The sequence below is a fragment of the Callionymus lyra genome, chromosome 16 (genome assembly GCF_982586985.1).
Source record: "Callionymus lyra chromosome 16, fCalLyr1.hap1.1, whole genome shotgun sequence".
NCBI lineage: Eukaryota > Metazoa > Chordata > Actinopteri > Syngnathiformes > Callionymidae > Callionymus > Callionymus lyra.
The window spans coordinates 14,861,849-14,882,172 of NC_141833.1; the positions used below are offsets into that span (position 1 = coordinate 14,861,849).

Sequence of the window (20,324 nt, forward strand, 5' to 3'; positions counted from 1 at the left end):
TGTCCTTTAACGGTCCATAGTGTTATCATTTCAGGAAGTTCAGGAATGTACTATAAGCTCTTTTTCATCGTGTTAAACTGTATTTTTTAAAGATGTTTTCGCCTCAAATGTAAATATTTATTTTGTATGAGTTCACAGGAATATACATGGAAGCCATATCGTGAGCTTGATTCTTATTTTTTGTATCTGTAAAATAAAATTGTACAATTTTATTTAAAGTATCGAAAGATAAATGTGACATATTTTCAAGTGACTCATATTTAATAGTTTTTTCTGTTTTTTGAATATATATTTTTTCAATTTCAAGAACTTTCTTTTTATACAAGTCAATTTAAAGACGTAATATTTGATTGTCCAGTTATTTTTTTGCCTCAAAAGTTTACATGTGCTAGTTTTATTTTTTTGAAAATCAAAAATTGGTTCGAAATAATATTTAATATAGTTTTGGCTGTTTTTTAAGGAACTATACGCTATATTCGATTTTTGGTGAATTTTAAAAATGTATTTTTCAGCCCCTCCCCCCCTGTGGTCTGACGGGAAAGTGGGCGTGGTTATGCGTGACGTCAGCAGGTGAAGTCACCAGCATCTTCTCACTGACTTCCTTGTAAATAAAGGTGAAAATACAGAGAAAAATAAGCGAGAATCCGAGACTTTTTCACATCGTACGAGTTGAAGATGATGAGATTTGCACCTGAACTGAAAAAAGAATGCATCTTCAAAACAAGTCATAATAGTTAATGATTCTTATAGAATATTCAACGACACATTTAGATCTGTTTTTATACAACAGAGTGAAGTTAAGTGTTGATTTTAGTGTTTGTGCTTGTTTGCGGCGGCTCCTACCATTTTCGTACTCCATGGATATGATTGACATGTAGACGACTATTAATAATAATAATAAGAAAAAATACCCATCAAACATGCCTGGATGTTAATACATTCTTGCAGTGAATGGAGAAGGTTTGAATGAACTTCAGGCTGATGTTAAAGCAGAGTTTTTGACTGTGATTACAGCGGAGATGATAGCGGAAACAAATCCCTCAACAACATGAAACAGCTGATGAGACACGTACAAATACTACTGAATTCAACTTGCATTGTCTCGGACTTCTATTTACATGAAAGATGTGGCGCTCACTTCAATTCCACGCATCTCTGAAGCCAGAAGATCAATTCTTTCATTTGTCATAAGTCTGTCTAAGTATCATCCAACCTGTGACTGAATAAGTAAGTAATTAAGTAAAATCCATTTTGGTCGGTGTTCCGGTCCTTGACAGAACTTAATGGTCGATAATTCACCTCCTGCTGTCGCTTACTCTTTTAAAAGGGGTTTAAATGGTCTTTATTTATTTGTGGTTTATTTCAACAACGCGGGTAATTAATTAGTTTCGTTAATATATGTTTGTTTTTTTTAATTTACATGATTTTTTGATGTGTTCTCTTCTACATCTCATGACTAATCTGTCGCCGTCATTGAACAATAATTATAACGATCAGGTTTTAAATGTACAGATGTATTAGCATCAATTGCTAAGCTAAGTTGACAAGCTAACTAATGCTAACCTATGATCTTCTACGACCAGAAAACGACTGTATTAAGGCTCTTAAAACAATATCTAGCAACCCTTAAACAACAGAACCAAAGAAACATCATAACATCATGAATGTCAAGCTAACGACCAGTTAGCAAGCGGCGCAAAAATAGTTTCCAATCATTCATTTTTAATTATATTTCATTTGATTGACATTATGAGATCAGCTAGAAGATTACATTACCATCTATTACATTTTGATTTCACATTACATCTTCATATTTTTGAATTTGACATGTTTTTACGACTTTTTTTCTTTTTTTTTTACACAGTTAGCTTTTTTCCATTTTTAAAAAAAATCAGATAATAAAAGATGCATTTAAAGAAATCTGCCAGTTTTTTTATTCATGAACTTATTATGAAAAATTAAATGAAATTAGAGCTCCAAAATGTATAGAACCACAAAATGATGTATTCCCTAAAATAAATCTTCCGAAAATGTAACGTGAAATACGTAAATAGTGAAATAGAAGATAGAGATTGATAGAGAAGTATCTATTAGAATGAATAGGTCATAAAATATACATTTTTATACGTTTATCTATTTAAAGCATAGAAAAACACAATTATTCTAATACATGTTTCATTTGATTACATTTAGCTCTTGTGTTTCTCGTGGACAATCACTTAATTAACATGTTTTTTGAAGCTTTATTTAATTCTCCAGAGAAAAACAATATCTGTTTTCATTTGTATTCATTTGTATTCATTTGTATTCATTTGTATTCACGGCGACGCAGCCGTAGATTCATGTCAGAGATTGAAATGAAATGAAACGTTGCGCCTCTGGGACTTCCTGGCCTGAGTTTTAATTGTTTCACTAAGTGTTAGTTAATGAAACGACGATAAACGTGGAGGAGAAGTTGACATTTGTAATCCAGGGCTTCACAAGAACACAGGAAACAACAAGCAAAACGCAGCCATTTTCACCATTTATTTGATTGATACTAAGGAAAAACTCCCGACAGTGTTGATATAAAAAAAAAGTACATTTTAAACACATTAAACATAACGTGTGTGTTTTTTACAACATACTGCTCTGGTTTTGATGTAGTAACTGCTGGTATGAAAATGACGTCATGTTTGCTACTGACCTCTAGTGGACAAAATAATAATGGCTACTATGTATTGCACCTCTTTAGCACACAACATTCATTTATATATATAAGAAATAACGTTGAGAAACTGAAAAAGATAACAGACTCAGCATTGGGAACACATTGTTTGATCAAGGAAAATATAATAAGCAATATGTGCATTATAGTGGTATGTTTTTTTTAAGAATTAAAGACCTATAAATATTTATAGTTTGAGACTGAAAAAAAGAAAATTCTTAAGAATGTTTTTGGCGGAAAACGCTTTCAAAAGATTATTATTTATTTTTTTCCTAAAAAGCTATGTCAACATATTTTGTTCGAACATTTCCATCGTCGATAGTTGAAGCAAACAAGCAAGAATAGGCAACAAAAGAAAGGAACATTTGAACGGCTGGTGATGATGTCATCCCTGCAAAGATCTGTTGTTGAAGGAAACCTGAGAGTTATAATCCACGAAAAAAAAAAAAAACTTTGCAAAGTTTACAGCGAGTTCATTGTTGTGTTTTTTAAAAAAAGAAAAACGACCCCTAACGACCCTTGATGCAATTCAACGAACTACAGACAGCAGAGCAGCGTGGAAGCTAGCCGGGCTAATGCTAGCATAACACGTGACTAGGCTGAGTGTACCTGAAGAAAAAGTTTTGGCTCAAAACATTTCGTAACCGGAATCTATTATTCTCTTCTATCTTCTGTGCACGTAACCCGATTTATTATCATTCAAAAAACCCTCCTTCAGCTCCAGAACAACGTTATTATCTTCAGTTAAAAAAAAGGACGTTTGATTTGTATTTGTTGTTGAAATTATCAAGTTTTATATTAAAGACGATCTTATATGTTTTTGTCCTTGAAAAATTTGTCATTTTAAAATAAATATAAATAAATATAACATTTTCTTCTTTTTTCTTTTTTTTTTTAAAAGGTTGTGCTTATTTATTTCAGTTAATGTTATATTTGTTAAACTAGTAATAATAATAATATCTAAAAGAGAATCCAACAGGACTTAAATAAGTCTTTTTTTTAATTTCTTTTTTAAAGAAACCATTTCTATTAAAAAGAAAAGCAGTTTAAATCAGTTTTGACTTACAATCAACCAAAATAGAAACTTACTGTTATTAATAATCTCTTAAGAATGTTATATTCTCATCATTTTTAATTTCATATGCAGTAAAAATAACAATTTTAACTTCTCATGTCTATGGGCTTATATTTGTCTCATAAATATTGGTAAATACACTAAAAATGTATCTGCAAATAGACAATGATTGCATAATAATAATTTGTAATATTTTTTACTTTAATTTAATATTTTAATCTAGGTTTTTGGTCCTAACAAATAAATGTGAATTTGAAAAAAAAATGTAAATCTTTTTCTTTGCGAAACAAAATGAAATTTGTAAAATTGAAGAGTGTGTCTTGTCGTGTCGCTGGGTCTTTTAACTACACTGCCACCTAGGGGCCGTCAGTGTATATCGGCGGGCCACAAATGTGAATGTTATTCACCAAAAAATAATTCTCAGTTTTACAAATATACTTCCGATAGGAAATATAAATACACATTTATTTGTAGAGACCAAAATACAAGTTACAAGTGTCACATTGACGTGTGGATATGAAAACACATTCACATTTTAAAAAATACTTTTGAGACAAAAATAAGCCCATATACATACTATAGCTGGTCTTTACGATGCTTGTGAACTTGGATAAGTTTCTCTTCGAGATCATTTGATTATTATTTTCTTGACAGATAAAAGCAACGGAGGCGAGACATGATCCGATCGCGAGGTGGAGCCGAGGTCACGGTGTGGCTTGTAATGAAGCTTCACAGTAGAGAGAAGAGTCACGGTGAGGCGTCAGACAAGGGAGATGCTGCGAAAGGACACTTGTTGCTACTGGCAGTTGTTCAGGAGGTGTTGCATTACCTCGACGCCCACCAGGTCTTTGAGGGCGGAGCAGAGCCTGCCCATGGTGCACCCGATGCTTCCCTCACGCATCTGCCAGCGCTTCAGCATCTGGTGCACCATCTCCTCCAGCCCGTCGAGGCGGTAGTCGTGCTCGATCCTCTGGATCTCGACCTGCCCGAAGCCCAGGCGGCGAGCGCAGCGCTTCCAGTTGGTGCCTATGTGTTCCACCAGGTAGTCGAAGTGCTTGTCGGTCACGGCGCAGTCTTCTGCGAAACACAAATCATCTGTATTTACTTTTATTTCGTATTTAGTTTAAAATGTCGTTACACTTTTGAGATTGAATTTAGTCGTTTTATGATTCGTTGAAAAACAGCAAAAGAAAATGGATTCTAATAGCAAATTGAATAAGAAAAAGTAAATACATGCGGGGGGGAAAAAAACGAGATTATATATAAACATTTATTATTTTAATGTTATACAACAATAAATATCAACAAAAGTAAAGAAGTTTACATTTTATTTATTTATTAATATTATCTTAATTTTTTTGTTGTTGAATTCCGGTTTTGTAAGGAATTAATGGATCATAAATTTTGGTATTAATTTACATTTTTTTATAATAACTAAAAGTAAGGCATATACTTATAATAAAAAAAAGGACTCCAAAAATATATAAGAATAACTAAAAGTATCAGAAGATTATGGAAAAATGTTTGAGAAAGGAAATGTGAAACATAAAATAAATCAAAATGAATGATCTTAAATTAGATTATAATCCAGAAAAACACATTTTGCTCACGAAATCTATAAATATGAATAGAATCAAATAATATTATTAGAACATATTAAGACCAGAATTAAATGACTCAGGATTATTTTTTAAAACAATAGCACAAAATGAGCTGAGAAAATAATGAAAAAAAAGTTCTTTAAATAGAAAATATATATTGTTATATAAATATTTTTCATTATACAATTGAGGACATAGATCGAGGCCGTAAAAGTACAAAAGTGAGACTTTCTCACCGTGCGCCTTGAGGTCGTCCTCGAGGATCTGGAACGCCAGGCTGCTCGGGGGGGTGCTCGAGGTACTGAACAAGGACTCGGAAGTATTTAAATGGAGCGTGTTGTTGCTGCCGATCTGGACCCCTTTAGCGTTTTTGATGTAGAGCGAAGGATGCGCTGAGGAGAGGAAGAAACGTTAGTCAGTCGACCGACCGTCGCGACGGCTCGCAGCGTCTTCTTACTTGACTCCGGTAGTGAGATGGACTTGTTGTAACTGTAGAGATGCCCGCAGGCGTCCGGCGCCGCCGTGTCGTTCACCGGGTAGGCGGTGCACGACTTCTGCCGATTGTACTGAGGCGGCTGATGCGGGACGTTGACGGGGAAAGCCCTGCTGGCCGACGAGATCCTGGACATGGAGGCCTGGGACGTGGACATGGAGTAATAATTGTCTTCCGCCGGAGGAACCCTGGGATGGACCTGGCTCGCCGGGGGTTTGCTCCAAGTATGGACGGACGACATATTTCTGTCGTGCTCGGACGGCCTCTTGGAGATTTGCGGACCGCTCGGTCGTCTCTGCGTGGATCCGCTCGGTTGGTGTCCGTTGGAAAATCCCGATGGATTCTCGGTGGCGTAGCTGCCGTGTCTGTGGTACTGAAGCTCCTGCTGCAGCTTCTCCTCCAGAGCTTCGGGCGGCTGAGCGTCCGTCTGGACGCTGCTCTCCAGCTCCTCGGCGCTCATCTCGGTGGGAAGCGACTCCGGCCTGTGAGTGCTCAGCAGTGGAGTTGGAGAGTCTATAATGTGCGAGAAGGCAGCCAGACACAGGTAGAAGCAATCGGCCTTAAGGAAGCATCTACCTGTTGTGTTGTATTCATCGATGGTCAGGGAGTGCATCTGCCTAACCAGTTCTCCTGGACCATCATACAATTGCTGCAAAACGCATCAAAAACACTGAATACCACAGCCGTCCTCTGAGCTGAACTGTACTCACCCTGAGACGATGTAAGTCCTCCTTGATGAGCGCGTTCAGATTCTTCATGTAGAAAGGGAAGAACGTGTCGTAACTCTCTGTGAGGCGGAGAAAAACAAAGTGACGACTGAACAATCTTGTTGATCACGAAAAAAAAGAAAAAGAAAAAAAACACACCCTTAAAGGTTGGTCTGATTTCCGGCTTCGGGTCCCAGCATTGAACCATCAACACCATCATCTCCTTCGGGGTGTCCTTCGGAATCGAGTCCTGGAGTGGACGGTCTCCGTTCTGGACGCACTGCGCGATGTGTGATTCGTGTCTGGCATCTGTCGGACATAAAATCCGCGTCATATTCTTGTAACGCTCGTCTACGATATCGGATACGTTTACGCTATTTATTTATTTTTGTTTGATGATTTGTTATTTTCTCCAGTTGGCTAAATCCTACTGCATTGTTGGCCCAAAAAGGGGACGTAGCTAGATGTTGCCTGAACAGAACATAGCTGGTTGTCGCTAATAGGGGAAGTAGCCAAGTGTCGACAAGATAGGCAATAGCCAAATTCCAAGTGAGAAGGTTGTAGCCGAATCTTGTCCGAACGGGAGGTAGCCGCAAGTCACATGAACAACAACAGCATTTTTAAAGGAATCCCCAAATCTCATTTCATGCTTTTTAATGCCACTTGAAACTAACAGGAAGTTTGATAGAAGAAGACGTCGTCCCAACAGGAAGTAGCTGAATGTCAACCGGTTAGGAAGTAGCCCAGCCAGAGAAGGAAAAGGGCAAATCTGGCTTGACCAGGAAGTAGCCTTGTGTCCCCCAAACAGGAAGTAGCCAAGTTTTAACAGAAAAAGACAGAGTGGACAGACAAGAAGACAAATGTTTCCAGGAAAAAAAAGCTGGAACAGGAAGTTGTCGAATGCCAAGTAGATAGAAAGTATGTAAGTAAGTAAGTAAGTAAGTAAGTAAGTAATATTTATATAGCGCTAAAACGGTCAAAACTGGAATCCGTTCCGGGCGTTCCAACACGCCGTCACTGCCGGGTCTGAATACTTTGCTTTGTGGAGATAAATGGTCAATGCAGAGTGTCACGGGTCGTTTATTCGCCGCTTCAAGTCAAACAAAATACAAGCTTTACGATCGATCGGACCCACTTTCTCCCGGCGACTGTACAGATCAATAGCCCCGGGCAGAAAAGGTCTCGAACTGTAGAAACAACGTTATATTTAAGGCAAATTTCCAGGCCTAGAGGTCCTCCCCCTATCGCCCTATTGGTTCCTTCAAACTCCCTGTGTCACGATCCCCTGTGGAGATTCCTTCCTAATTTGTTTCCTTTTCTAATCAGTCAAATGTTCTTGGGTGGGGGTTTTTGTCTCCTAGTCCCCCCCTTACAGATGTGTCCCGCTTCGTTCTTTTGATCCACGACCCAAGGTGTGAAAAGGCAGACAAACAGACGTTTTAAATAACCGTTGTCATGACTCTACGTCTGTTCCAAGCTCGTCTTGAGACAGTGAATCAGTCTGAGTGGAATGTTGATTGTGAATGTGTATTCAGACGTTTAAGCTCTTAGATGAAGCTAGTAATTTATAATTTATATTTTGATTATCTTTTAGCGTTAATTTAAGTATGGCTTATATGTATAGTGTATAATCATTTTTAATCTAACAGCGCTTTTCCAGACCAGGGTCACAAAGCGCTTAAAAAATCAAAACAATACTCAATAAAATATATTATACTTAAAAGGTCAAGACGACACCGAGACAGAGTGACCAAATTTCAACAGGAAGTATCTAAAGTAGATCGAACAAGAAGTGGCCTAATGTCTCCCAAACAGGAAGTAGTCAAATGTCAACCATTCAGGAGGTAGCGAAGGGTAAACATTGAAGGAAGAAGCCAAATGACGCTCCAAACAAAGAAGCAGACAGAAAGTAGTTCAATTTCAACGGACAAGGTAGGAGCTAAATCTTTTCTGAACAGGAAGTAGCCAAGTTTTCCCCGAACAGGAAGCAGTCGGTTGTCAACAGAGAAGAAAGTAGCGAAATGTCACCTGAACAGGAAGTAGATTTTCCTTGAATATTTCATGTGTAGTAATAACTAGTTTAAATGTTATAAAAAAAAAAGCAAACCCAGATTGAAGTATAGCATGACGTCGTCAGCAGCTAGCAATACACATCCATGGGTCCCACTCTCCCGTGGGACCCCTGGATCTTGGTGTGTATCCACTCACTCTGGTACGGCTCCTGGCCCGTCAGGATGACCCAGATCACGATGCCAAAGCTGTAAACGTCGGACTTCTCGGTGGAGGGGGTGTGGATGCTCTTCAGGTGCTCGGGGGCCATGTAGCTGAGCGTGCCGGCCCCCGTGACCCCGGCCGTCTGGCTCATACGACTCCTCCTCTGAGATTCCTCCTTGGAGAGTTTAGTCCAGGTCCGGCAGGTGGCGAGGCCGAGGTCCGCGATCTGAAGCGCAAACGAGAACTGAAGCGCCGAATACCAAAGTAGCTGCAACAGTACCTTGATGTGGAAGTCTTTGTCCAGCAAAATGTTCTCCGGTTTGATGTCTTTGTGGAGAACAAACTTCTGGGTGAGGTAGACCAGACCCTCCAGAAGCTCAAGGATGATCCTTCCTTTGACTGACAGGGGAACTTGCACCTTGAGTAGGACCACATATTGACATCAGGGATACAACAAACCAGTAAAGCGTATTCATGCAGTACTTCCTCCACTCCTGAAGGGGGTGATACATGGTGTGTCGTCTATGACATGAATTTAAACACATCAGCATTTTTCGAATTGTTGCTAGACGATAACCTAAATGCCAAGTAGACAGGAAGTAGCCACGTTTAGACAGAGATGACAGTAGCCGTATCTTGTCTGACAGGAACTTGGTTGAACAAGAAGTGGCCCCTAATGTCTCCGAAACAGGAAGTAGCTGAATGTCAACTAGTTAGGAAGTAGCAAAGCCAGAGGAAAGAAAAAAAAAGCCAAAAATTTGCCTGAAAGAAGCTGAAATCTTCTTAAATGGGAAGAAGCCAAACATCCCACAAACAGGAAGTAGCCAAGTTTTAACAGTAAAGGAAGACGACAAGGAATTTCCGTCCACTCATAAAAAAGCTTTTAAGCAAGTTTGAAGTGAGCGATCATATGGGAAGCTACCGGACAGAAATTAAGGAATAAAAACTTGTATTTATTTTTCCTTAACTCCTGTGACAATGTGAACAATAATACCATGAACAAATAATCAAACAAACCACATTAAGTTGGAGCAAAAATTGATGATCCAACAATAAAAAAAAAACATTTAAAAAAGTGTTCCGTCAGAATTAAGAAATACTTAATTGTTGAGTAGTAAATGGGTCCATTTCTGTTTCCTGTTTTAAGAATGAAACACGAATGTGGTGCTTCACAGGCTTTACTTTGATATCATGCTAGTACTGAGTTGTTAGCGAATATACGTGTTCCTTTACTTACAACATTAAGTGTCTTTGCGAATACTTTAAACTATAACAACATTATTATTAGTATTGGAAAAGCGCTATATAAATAAAATAAATTACTTACTTACTATAACTCTTTTTTTTTTGTTCTTGACTTTTTCAAGCACCATGAGCAAGAACGAGGGAACACACTGTCAATGAGGCCAAAGACTGGACTCACCCTTTCCAGCATGACCTGGAGGTTCCCCTTAGGCATGAGCTCTATGACCAGCGAACAGTTCTGGTCCTCTATGATGATCCCCAGCAGCTTGACCACTCGCTCGTGGTTCAGGTTGGCCATGATGGTCGCCTCCTCCAGCAGAACCTTCTTCTTCTCCCTGGGCAGAGATTTGAGAGAGTCAGTGGAACCCTTTGATCGCTGTAGGAGCCAATCAGGGGCCACACACCGCTCTATGACAGTAGGCGTGTCTATTGTTAGGAATCTGGTGATACGATACACATCACGATACAGTGGCAACAACATATGTATTGTAATACTATTGGTAACAAGGATATATTTGTAGTATTGTCGAGTACTTGACTCTGGTGTTGCAGAATTTACAGACCACATGACTTTTGACGACGTCGTAACTGCTTTTATTTACCAAAATATGTTTACAAATCAGTTTTAAACGCTGCTGGACTGTATCCTCTTGTTCTCAGCCGGGGACATAATGACTGCTACTATCTGGCGTACAGGTTACTTGTAATTATTTTTGTTTAAAAACACTTTATTGAAATATAAAACTATGACACAAATATGATAAATAACACAATTTGAACTTGACAGCACCTGTCAAAGTCTGACCTCATTTAAACTCCTGAATTATTAGTGAGCGATGAAAACAAAAACATGGTTACAATTTTTTTTAGGGGGGGGGAACAAAAAGATGATTTCCTGTTTTCCACGACAGGTGTCGGAGAGAGGAGGACACACTTCAGGGTGACACCGAGGACACACTATTTGATTTACAGTAAATACTGAATATTAAAAGTCTAAGTAAAAAATAAATAGATGACATTAATTAAATTACTAAATGAAAAAAACAAGTCAAATGATCAGATACATGTTTAAAAACGTGAGTAAAAAGCTTTGAGAATCATTTTTGTTGTGCAACTTTCACTTCCAGATTCCACAAGTCAAGCTAAGGGGGAAAACCAGCGAAGGTCCTGGCAGGGAGGTAAAAATGAACCTTACTCGCTTCCCAGGTAACCCGTGTACAGAGTCTTCATCACCACCTGGCCCAGGGTCACATGTTGACACAGGTGGACGTGTCCGAACGCCCCATTGCCCAGGTGACCCTTGACGTCCAGATCCGAGGGTCGCATGAGAAACTCCGGCGACACGGCCATTCCCTGAGACGCCAAACAAAAAAACAAACCGAATGAACAGTTTTGAAGTGACGGAGTCGACATTGAAGACAAGAAAGAAAAAATTGCACTGAAAGGATCGATCATGTCCGATAAGCCATCTTGTCCTCCGCCCAAACTCTCGGAACTACTTTTTGCAAACTTCCGAGCGTCGCTTAAGTTAACTTTCAGAGCAGAACTGGTAAACAAATGAAAAAAAGAGTAAATAAACTAGATTTATTCACCGAAAACTGCTGCCAAAACGACGTTTGATCGCAACTATTCCTCAACTTCCTCGACGCGTCGTGACCGTGTCCCAAAGTGAAACCGGAAGACGAAACAAACAAAAAAAAAAAGAAATAGATACGAGTGGTAGTTTCGTTAAACGATTACTATTTTTTTTTTTTAATAAACACCAAAAACATATATACAAAAAAGATTTAGAATATGTATGATCCCTTCTTAAAATTATTAAAAAGTATAAAAAAAATAAAAACGTAAATATATTTTCCCTGCGCGTGTCTGAACCGGAAAATAAGTTATTTTTAAGTTATTTAAAAAAAAGTGAAATGAATAAAAAAATTGACTTAAATGAAGAATACTTTTTTGTTTTCATATGCATTTGCTGACCGGATAGGAATTGTTTCAAAATAAAAGCATACTTCAAAACACGTGTCAATCGTTTGCAAAGACAAGTTAGTCTTATTATGTCACCTTTTTGGATCGATTTATCGATTGAATTCCGTGAGTAAACTTTACAAGACACTCGTATTACTAGACGTCACGATAGACCCTGGTCTGGAAAAGCGCTATATAAATAAAAAATACTTACTTACTTACTTACTTACATGAAGAAGAGGCGCCCTCTTCTGGTGGTTTGTTGAACTGCATTGTTGTTATTATGTAGTAACACACAAACTCACTCAATAAATATTGTTTCTACTCATGAAAAGTGTGGCGCGAAAATACACACACGTATGACTGCTATGAAAAAGTATAAAACAGAATGTTGCCATTTAAATGTTTTTATTTCTTTAAGGTATAAACCGAATAATGTATTGTTTTCTGTGTGTTTGTCATCGTGACCTGATATAGAAGATGAAACAGCTGAAGAAATAAGATCTCTAAGAACTATCGATATGCCATCTTGTTGCTGTGAAGTGTCAGACATCTGAACAGCAACTGTCATCTGATCACAATCAATCCATGTCAACAGGAAGTAGCTGTGACAGACCTCAAGTCAGTTAGACTTTGATGCTCATTGATAAAAACAACCATTTATGTGAAACTAGAATGGGGAACCACCTCAGACGCTGCCCACAGTGCAGTGTATCCGCGACAACACAACTCCCACACAATCGTTTACACATCAAAGTGCACGTTAGGTCTGTGTAGTTGAAATGCTTTACAATTTTTAGTGACAAAAAGTCAAGCCATTAAAACACCCATTACAGCTTCTCAACAACTCACTCATTCTATATAATAAAACATATATATATATATATACAATGTACGGCAAATATAACATGCAAGAGGAGTAAAGTTTTGAATTAAAGAGTTCAATTTGGAACAATATTTTGCTTAAAAAACGCAAATCATTAGAAGAAAGTATTATGAATATAAACAAAAACAAATGGTTGTAAGAAAACGTAAAATAAATGAATTATAAGTATGAAGCACAAAAGGAAATGTATGAAAAATGTTATATTAATATGTGGACATATCACGTTTAATTATTAAAGCTGCAGAATGTTTCAAAATTAAATTAATATATTTATACAGTTTAAGTTTAAAGAAACAATTATATTGCGGGAAAATACACTCACACAACATCTGATGAACAAATTAAAACGGTTTTCATTTTGATTTGATTTTTCTTTATTAAGCAAAATATAGATACATTGGTCCTGTATGTACTGAAATTTAAAATGTACACCTCAACAAAGGACCACATAATGAGAGACAGTAACAAAACATAAAATAAAAACATACATAAACATTGGCTTAAAAACCGAAACAGTTCCACAACACAGATTGAACAAATCCACAAAAAAACAAATGAATACAAAAACTACAATCTTCTAAATAAATCCCTGAGTAAATGACATGAATAATTACCCTTTTTACCCCTTAATCATTTAAATAATTTCAATGTCCTTTTTTAGTTCGACAATGAAAATGTCTTTATTTGGAGTACTTTTTTTTATTTTGATTCGTGAAATTTGCTGAAAAAAAAAAAGAAAATATTCAATGAGTGCTCAATGTTTTTATCACTATATTGATAATATAATATTATGTATTTTAAATTGAAATGTAGAGATAGGCTAATTTTTATTTTAATAAATAGTCCCACATCCTGCCAGTATTTTCTTGTTTTAAAAAAAAAGTCCATCTACAGAATTTACATTTTGTGTCACGTGGCCCGGTAGCTAGGCAACAAGTAACGTTTCCGGTCCTGAAATATTATTAACTATTTCAAAAATATTTATAAAATAATCAAAGGATTACTTGTAAGTAGGGTTTTATTGATATATGTGTCAGCGTTATTTTCCCCGCGTCAATACGGTTGTCGTTGGAAAAGACTACAGCTCCCAGAGTTCCGCGCGGCGGGGCAGCACCAGCTGACAGCTCTGCGGGCTCGAAGCGTGAGAGACGATGTTTTAAAGCCTTGAAGCTGCTGGAACATCCGGGACAGGACGAGCCGCGCGAGCTCAGGACCGGCAACATGGGGAACGGCGTCAACAAGGTGCGTTTTTTTAAAATATCTTTAAAAAAAAAGAAGAAGCTTTACGAGTCTCTGCGTTGTGTGTCATGACGTCACTGCGAAACATACGTGGTTGAAGTAGTAGATTCAGAGAAGAAGAGTCATTTTTATTTGTCATTAATGGATTAAACATTCTTATTCTTTATTATTATTATTAAAAAATAAATGATGCAGAGTTTTGATGTCGTTCCAGGTCCTGCCTGACTTGTATCTGGGCAACTTTAGAGGTTTGTGACATCTTTGTGTACGTTTATTTATCATAGAAATACACGAGTTGTATTAAATTATACTGTATGTCACATGATCTGAGAGTTTTGAACCCAACTTACATTTCTTTGTTGATTTTATTTGTCATTTAATTCAATTAAAAATCAAATATATAGATATTTTCTTTTGAATAAAGTTAAAATATAGATAAAAATCGGAATATGAGGTAAAATAATAGAGTTAAACAAAGCACTAAATAAAACCAAAATACAATAAATGATTAAAATATAGAGTAAGCTCTTATTTTGTTTATAATAAATACGTTCTTTTATTATTTTTTTTATAAAACTATTTCTTCACATAGAAGTCAATCGATAAAGTTAACTCATCTTGTAATAATTATTATATTATTAGTTCTATTTTATAAGATGTTAATTTTATTAAAATTAAAACAAATGTATGTTGTATATTTAACAAGTACATTTTAAAGGCTTAACAAAATATATATATATACATATATATTTTAAGATATTGTAACGTTCCAGTGTGAAATTATTTAAACAAATTATTTATTAGTTAAAATTATTAGATCATAATAAAATAATAATACAATAATATACGTTTAAATAATGCAGAATATTTCCGCATCAGATATGAATAAAAGTTAATTTATATTTTTATAAAGAGAACTTCAGACGTACAAATGTAAAAGTTGCTGCTGCTTCCAAATGTTTTCCAAGTGTGTGACGATGTCATGTGATCAGACGCCAGAGACAGAGAGCAGTTGTCCAGAAACAACATCACTCACATCCTGTCCATCCACGACAGCGCCGCTCCCATCCTGCAGGTGAGTCGTCGCTCCCGTCCTGCAGGTGAGTCCTGAGGTCACGTGACCTCGGACCTGTCAGTCAAGTCTCTCTGAGCAAACATGACTCTGAACAAACACGAGGATATGGTTCATCAGTGTCTACGACAAGACTTGTGTGGGTGTTGAAGAGCAGGAGGCTCGCCCACGTCCTCCTCCTGCTCCTCCTACTCTTCCTTCTCCTTCTCCTCTTCCTCTGGCTTCTCCTTCTCCTCCTCCTTCTACTCTTCCTTCTCCTTCTCCTACTCTTCCTCCTCCTCCTCCTCCTCCTCCTTTCCCTCCTCCATCTTCTCCTCTTTCTCCTTCTCCTCCCTCTGCTCCTACTAGACTTGTGTGGGTGTTGAAGAGCAGGAGGCTCGCCCACGTCCTCCTCCTGCTCCTCCTACTCTTCCTTCTCTTCCTTCTCCTCCTCATCATTTTCCTGCTCCTCCTCTTCCTCTTCCTTCTCCTTCTCCTACCATTTCTTCTTCTCCTTCCCCTCCTCCTTCTCATCCTCCTTCTTCTACTCTTCCTTCTCCTTCTCCTCTTCCTCTGGCTTCTCCTGCTCCTCTTTCTACTTCCCATCCTCCTTCTCCTCCTCCTTATTTTCCTCCTGCTCCTCCTCTATCTCCTCCTCCTTCTCTTCTTCCTCCTCATCCTCCTTCTTCTACTCTTCCTTCTCCTTCTCCTTCTTCCCCTCCTCCTTCTCATCCTCCTTCTACTCTTCCTTCTCCTTCTCCTCCTTCTCCTCTTCCTCTGGCTTCTCCTGCTCCTCTTTCTACTTCCCCTCCTCCTCCCCCTCCATCTCCTCCTCTTTCTCCTCCTCCTCCTTCTCCATCTCCTCCTCCTCCCCCTTCTCCATCTCCTCCTCCTTATCTTCCTCCTCCTCCTCATCTTCCTCCTCCTCCTCCTTCCTGCTCCTGCTCCTGCTGCTGCTCCTGCTCCTCCTGCTCCTCCTGCTCCTCCTGCTCCTCCTGCTCCTCCTCCTCTGGCTTCTCCTGCTCCTCCTTCTCCTCTTCCTCTGGCTTCTCCTGCTCCTCTTTCTACTTCCCCTCCTCCTCCCCCTCCATCTCCTCCTCTTTCTCCTCCTCTTCCTTCTGCTCCTCCTCCATCTCCTCCTCCACCCCCTCCTCCTCTTCCTCCTCCTCCACCTCCTCATGTACCTGACAGGTTCCTTGTGTCCCTGCAGGAGATGACGTATCTGTGCATCTGTGCTGCAGATCTTCCCACACAGAACCTGTGAGTAGAACAACAGGAGATGTTTCTAGTGAACGAACACGTGTGACATTTGTCAACATGGATGAAAAACACACATGACTCTCCTCTTAAGAACGTCTCCATGGTGACCAGACAATGATGTCATCACTTTAGTAAATCCATGTGTATCCTTAGGATTAATATCATCTCAAAATAAATAAGTTCTCTGTTTACTTTTCATATTTTATTCTTATGTTTATATTTGAAAAAATTAAATACTTTATATATATTTTTTAAAATACAGCTATTTGGACATTAGTTTAAAAAAAGTTTATCAAAAAGTAAAAAAAAACGTTCTTAATAATTTTAAGAATAACAACCAAAAAGCCAAAGTTGACATAAAAAAAAAGAAAACCCTTTAAATGTATCCAAGGATTAATTTATCTTTAAAAAATATTATTTGAAAGGAAACGTTTATAAAAACATAAATAACAACCAACATTTTTTTTTTATTTGTGAAAGAAAATAACTTAGTTTAACTGAAAAGGTTTTTGTTGATTAGTCAATTGGTTTGAAAAAAATATTTTATCAAAAAGACAAGATAATAAAAGAAAATTTGACTTAAAAAAAAGTATAAATTGTTGAATCAAAATAGTTTTCGGAGATTCATTCAAATGTAACTAAAAAACTTCTCTTTTTTAATGTTTCCACACATTTACTTCTTTCTTTCTAAAAATCTATTTGATGTTTTAAAAAATAATAATATAAAATAATTTGTGAATTAAAAAATCTTCCATCTTACATCTTCGTTTGTTTTGGTTTGTTAATGAGTGTTAAAAAACAAACATTTAAATTAAAATTAGTTTCGCAAAAAGTTAATAAAAAAAAAACTTTTCTTGATCTACAAAAGAAAACATCTTGAATTAACTAAATATTTAATACAATTCTTAATTTTGCCTTTATTTTTCAATTATTCTTCTGATTTAAATCTTTTAAAAAACTAACAAAATCAACAAAAACCAACACTATTTCGTGTTTTTGTGAATGAAAAAAAAAACCTAAAACACCTTTTTCCAAATAGTTTTAGTTTAAAAACAATACTATATTAATTTGTTCTCTACATAAAAAATGTCTTTCAAATGTGTTGCTGATTCAAATAAGTGCAGAAAATGTTGTTTTTTTTTCTAAATAAAATTAAAATCTGAAACATTTTCTCTTAAAAAAACTTCACTCACATTTTATTTTCTATTCTCTTCTTCTTGAATAAATCTTCCCAAATTCTTTCCAGCTGACTTCAACTCTATCTATCTCTAAATAATGTCATTTATCTCGCGGATCATTCGAGATGTCGGCGCCGACGCTCGGCCTCTCGATAAAGCAACACTTTGTTATCGCGCGGCGGCTAAAAATAAACGTCGACATCACCTTTAAAGGTGCACATCTGAGTTTCGACGCCACAAGATGGCCGCCGGCCAGCAGCACATGTGGTAAAATTAGCCCGGTGATGTTGTGGTCTGAGCTGCAGCAGCACGACTTACATTTTGGGAACGCACACACACACATACACACACACACACATACACACACACACACGGAGCTGCCGGAGTGTTTGTGTTTCAGATGAACACCGAGCATGTTTCATAATCCTTGGGCAGGAAGGAAGTCGTGTAGCGTTCTTGGTTGGTGTCTCTATTTATACTGGTGTTGGGCTGGAGGTGAAATGTGACACGAAAAGCATCAGTGTGTGTGAAACACAGTTGTACCTTCACAGGACGCAACATTTCAAACAGAGTGTGATGTTCATGCACGAGTCCAGGCTGAAGGGAGAAGGATGCCTCGTCCACTGGTGAGAAGAATCTTCTGCTCCGCCATCGTTTGATAAGCCTGGTTTGAACGATACCACAGACACGAGCGTCACCGTCTCATACCTCGTACGACCTTATGTTTATGTTCATGTCATCAAGTCAGTTCAAAAAACAGACTATTTCTAAAATACTGTTGCAATATTTGAAAATATTTACTACATTTTTGGAGGTTAAAAGAACAAAATAGAGTTTTAAAAAAATCAAATATATTAAAAAAATGCTAAATAAAAGTATTTAAAATTATAAACACAAAAAGACACATTGTGCTAATTTAATAATAATTATTACATTATTTTAAGATTTCAAAACATCTGCACTAAGATAAGTACAATAAACTACAATAGACTATATTTTGGAGGGTAAAAAACATCATATTTCCAGAAAAAAAGTGTATTTTCTTTGTTAAATATATATTTAAAAAAAAGATAATTAATAATTACATGATTTTAAGACATCCACACTAAGATGAATATAACTACAATAAAAGGGATTAAAATAAAGATTTTCTAACTAGACTACATTTTGGAGGGTAATAAAATACCATATTTCCAGAATTCATATTTTTTAGTTAAATATATATTTATTTAGATCTAGATAATAGTTCTATCTGGAAAAAAATATCCAATGTTTAAAATTATAAATTTAATAAATAAGAATAATTGTGCTGATTTAAAAGTACACATAACATATATTATTATAATACTACGTTATTTTGAGATTTTTAAACATGTTATCCGTAATAACATGCGTGTTACTCATATAACTTAATATTATTAAAGTAACTATTTGGCATTTAAATCTTTAAGTTAAGTCAATTAAAAAAATGTAGCATTCTCTCAAGAGGAAATTATTTAGGCTACATTTTGGAAGGTAAAATAACAAAATATTTCCAGAAAGAATTAAAAGAAAAAAAAATCCAATGTTTAAAATTAAAAATACAATAAAAAAGACAAGTTGTGCCAATTCAAAAATACACATCCCCGAAATTATTATAATTCAACTATTTTAAGATTTTTAAAAATGTTATCTGTACCTACATGATAAAATTAATAATAAAAGGTATAAACATGTTATTTTCTAACTTAAATGCTTAACCAACATTTTTTATCATAACAAATGGCAAAAAACAGCCCACAGATGCAGCTACTCAGTGGCTAATATGCTAACAACATCTGTTAGCTAACACAGTTAAATACAAATTTATGAATTCAAATTTAGCGATAGCGCCCGTTAAACAGGTCTTAGCATTGCTATTTTGCTAGCGAGCTATTTACTAGACTGTAAGAAAGACCTTTTTCGTTATAGCATTAGCTTCTTTTGTTAGCTTTCATTTATTCTTTGATAACGCTAGCTTAACAACGTAGCTCATCATGAACGGGAATGAATAAATAAAGTTTGAAGATAGTCAAACTGTTTTTAAACATTACGACTCAATATACATTTGGTGTAAAAAATAATCATAATTTCTGAATTAGACATATTGTGTGTTAGCTTAGCGGGTGTGTCGCGGAGCGTTACGCTGGTGGTCGCCTACATCATGACGGTGACGGGTCTGGGCTGGAAGGAGGCGCTGGCGGCGGTCAGGGTGGTGCGACCGACCGCCGGACCCAACATCGGCTTCCAGAGGCAGCTGCAGGAGTTCGAATCCACTCAAGCCGACCAGGTCAGTGTCGACGGTTCAACTTTTCACGAGCGACGCTAAACTAAAAGTACACTTCGTCTGATTCCAGCTCCGGGAATGGCTTCAGCAGGAATACAAGGACAACCCGTTCAACGACGAGGCGCACATACGACACTTACTCGCCAGAACATGCCAGGCTAACGGAGATGTTTCCGACAATGCTAGCAGTGGAAACTGAGACACGGTTCGGCTCTGGCGAAAGGACTTCTTTTCCGACGGCGGAGCTTTTCCCCCCGGAGTGAACCACGAGTAAAGCACAGTCGCGCTCACTGGATCGTCGTAGAATCTATGAAGCAGTTTTGTTAACTTGTTCATCCGTCGCCATGATGTGAAATAAAAGAAAGTTCTTACTACGTTGGTCTGAGATCGACGATGTT

General features: G+C 37.1%; 2 protein-coding genes across 2 annotated transcripts; one reads left to right on the top strand and one right to left on the bottom strand.

Annotated features, from left to right (window-relative positions):
- Positions 1-2,512: 2,512 nt before the first annotated feature.
- Positions 2,513-11,705, bottom strand: ripk1l (receptor (TNFRSF)-interacting serine-threonine kinase 1, like). The gene is made up of 11 exons (XM_087811107.1): positions 11,635-11,705; positions 11,238-11,395; positions 10,221-10,377; positions 9,078-9,215; positions 8,792-9,023; positions 6,743-6,892; positions 6,587-6,663; positions 6,453-6,525; positions 5,841-6,389; positions 5,620-5,775; positions 2,513-4,859 (listed from the first exon to the last, which is right to left on the bottom strand). The coding sequence occupies exons 2-11, from the start codon at positions 11,390-11,392 to the stop codon at positions 4,579-4,581; spliced, it is 1,968 nt and encodes a 655-aa protein (XP_087667233.1). The 5' UTR covers positions 11,393-11,395; positions 11,635-11,705; the 3' UTR covers positions 2,513-4,578.
- A 2,277-nt stretch (positions 11,706-13,982) lies between these two features.
- Positions 13,983-20,300, top strand: dusp22b (dual specificity phosphatase 22b). The gene is made up of 7 exons (XM_087811612.1): positions 13,983-14,135; positions 14,347-14,380; positions 15,125-15,207; positions 16,394-16,443; positions 18,173-18,247; positions 19,758-19,929; positions 19,997-20,300. Exons 1-7 carry the CDS (start codon positions 14,115-14,117, stop codon positions 20,123-20,125), a joined length of 564 nt encoding a protein of 187 aa, XP_087667738.1. The 5' UTR covers positions 13,983-14,114; the 3' UTR covers positions 20,126-20,300.
- Positions 20,301-20,324: the final 24 nt, after the last annotated feature.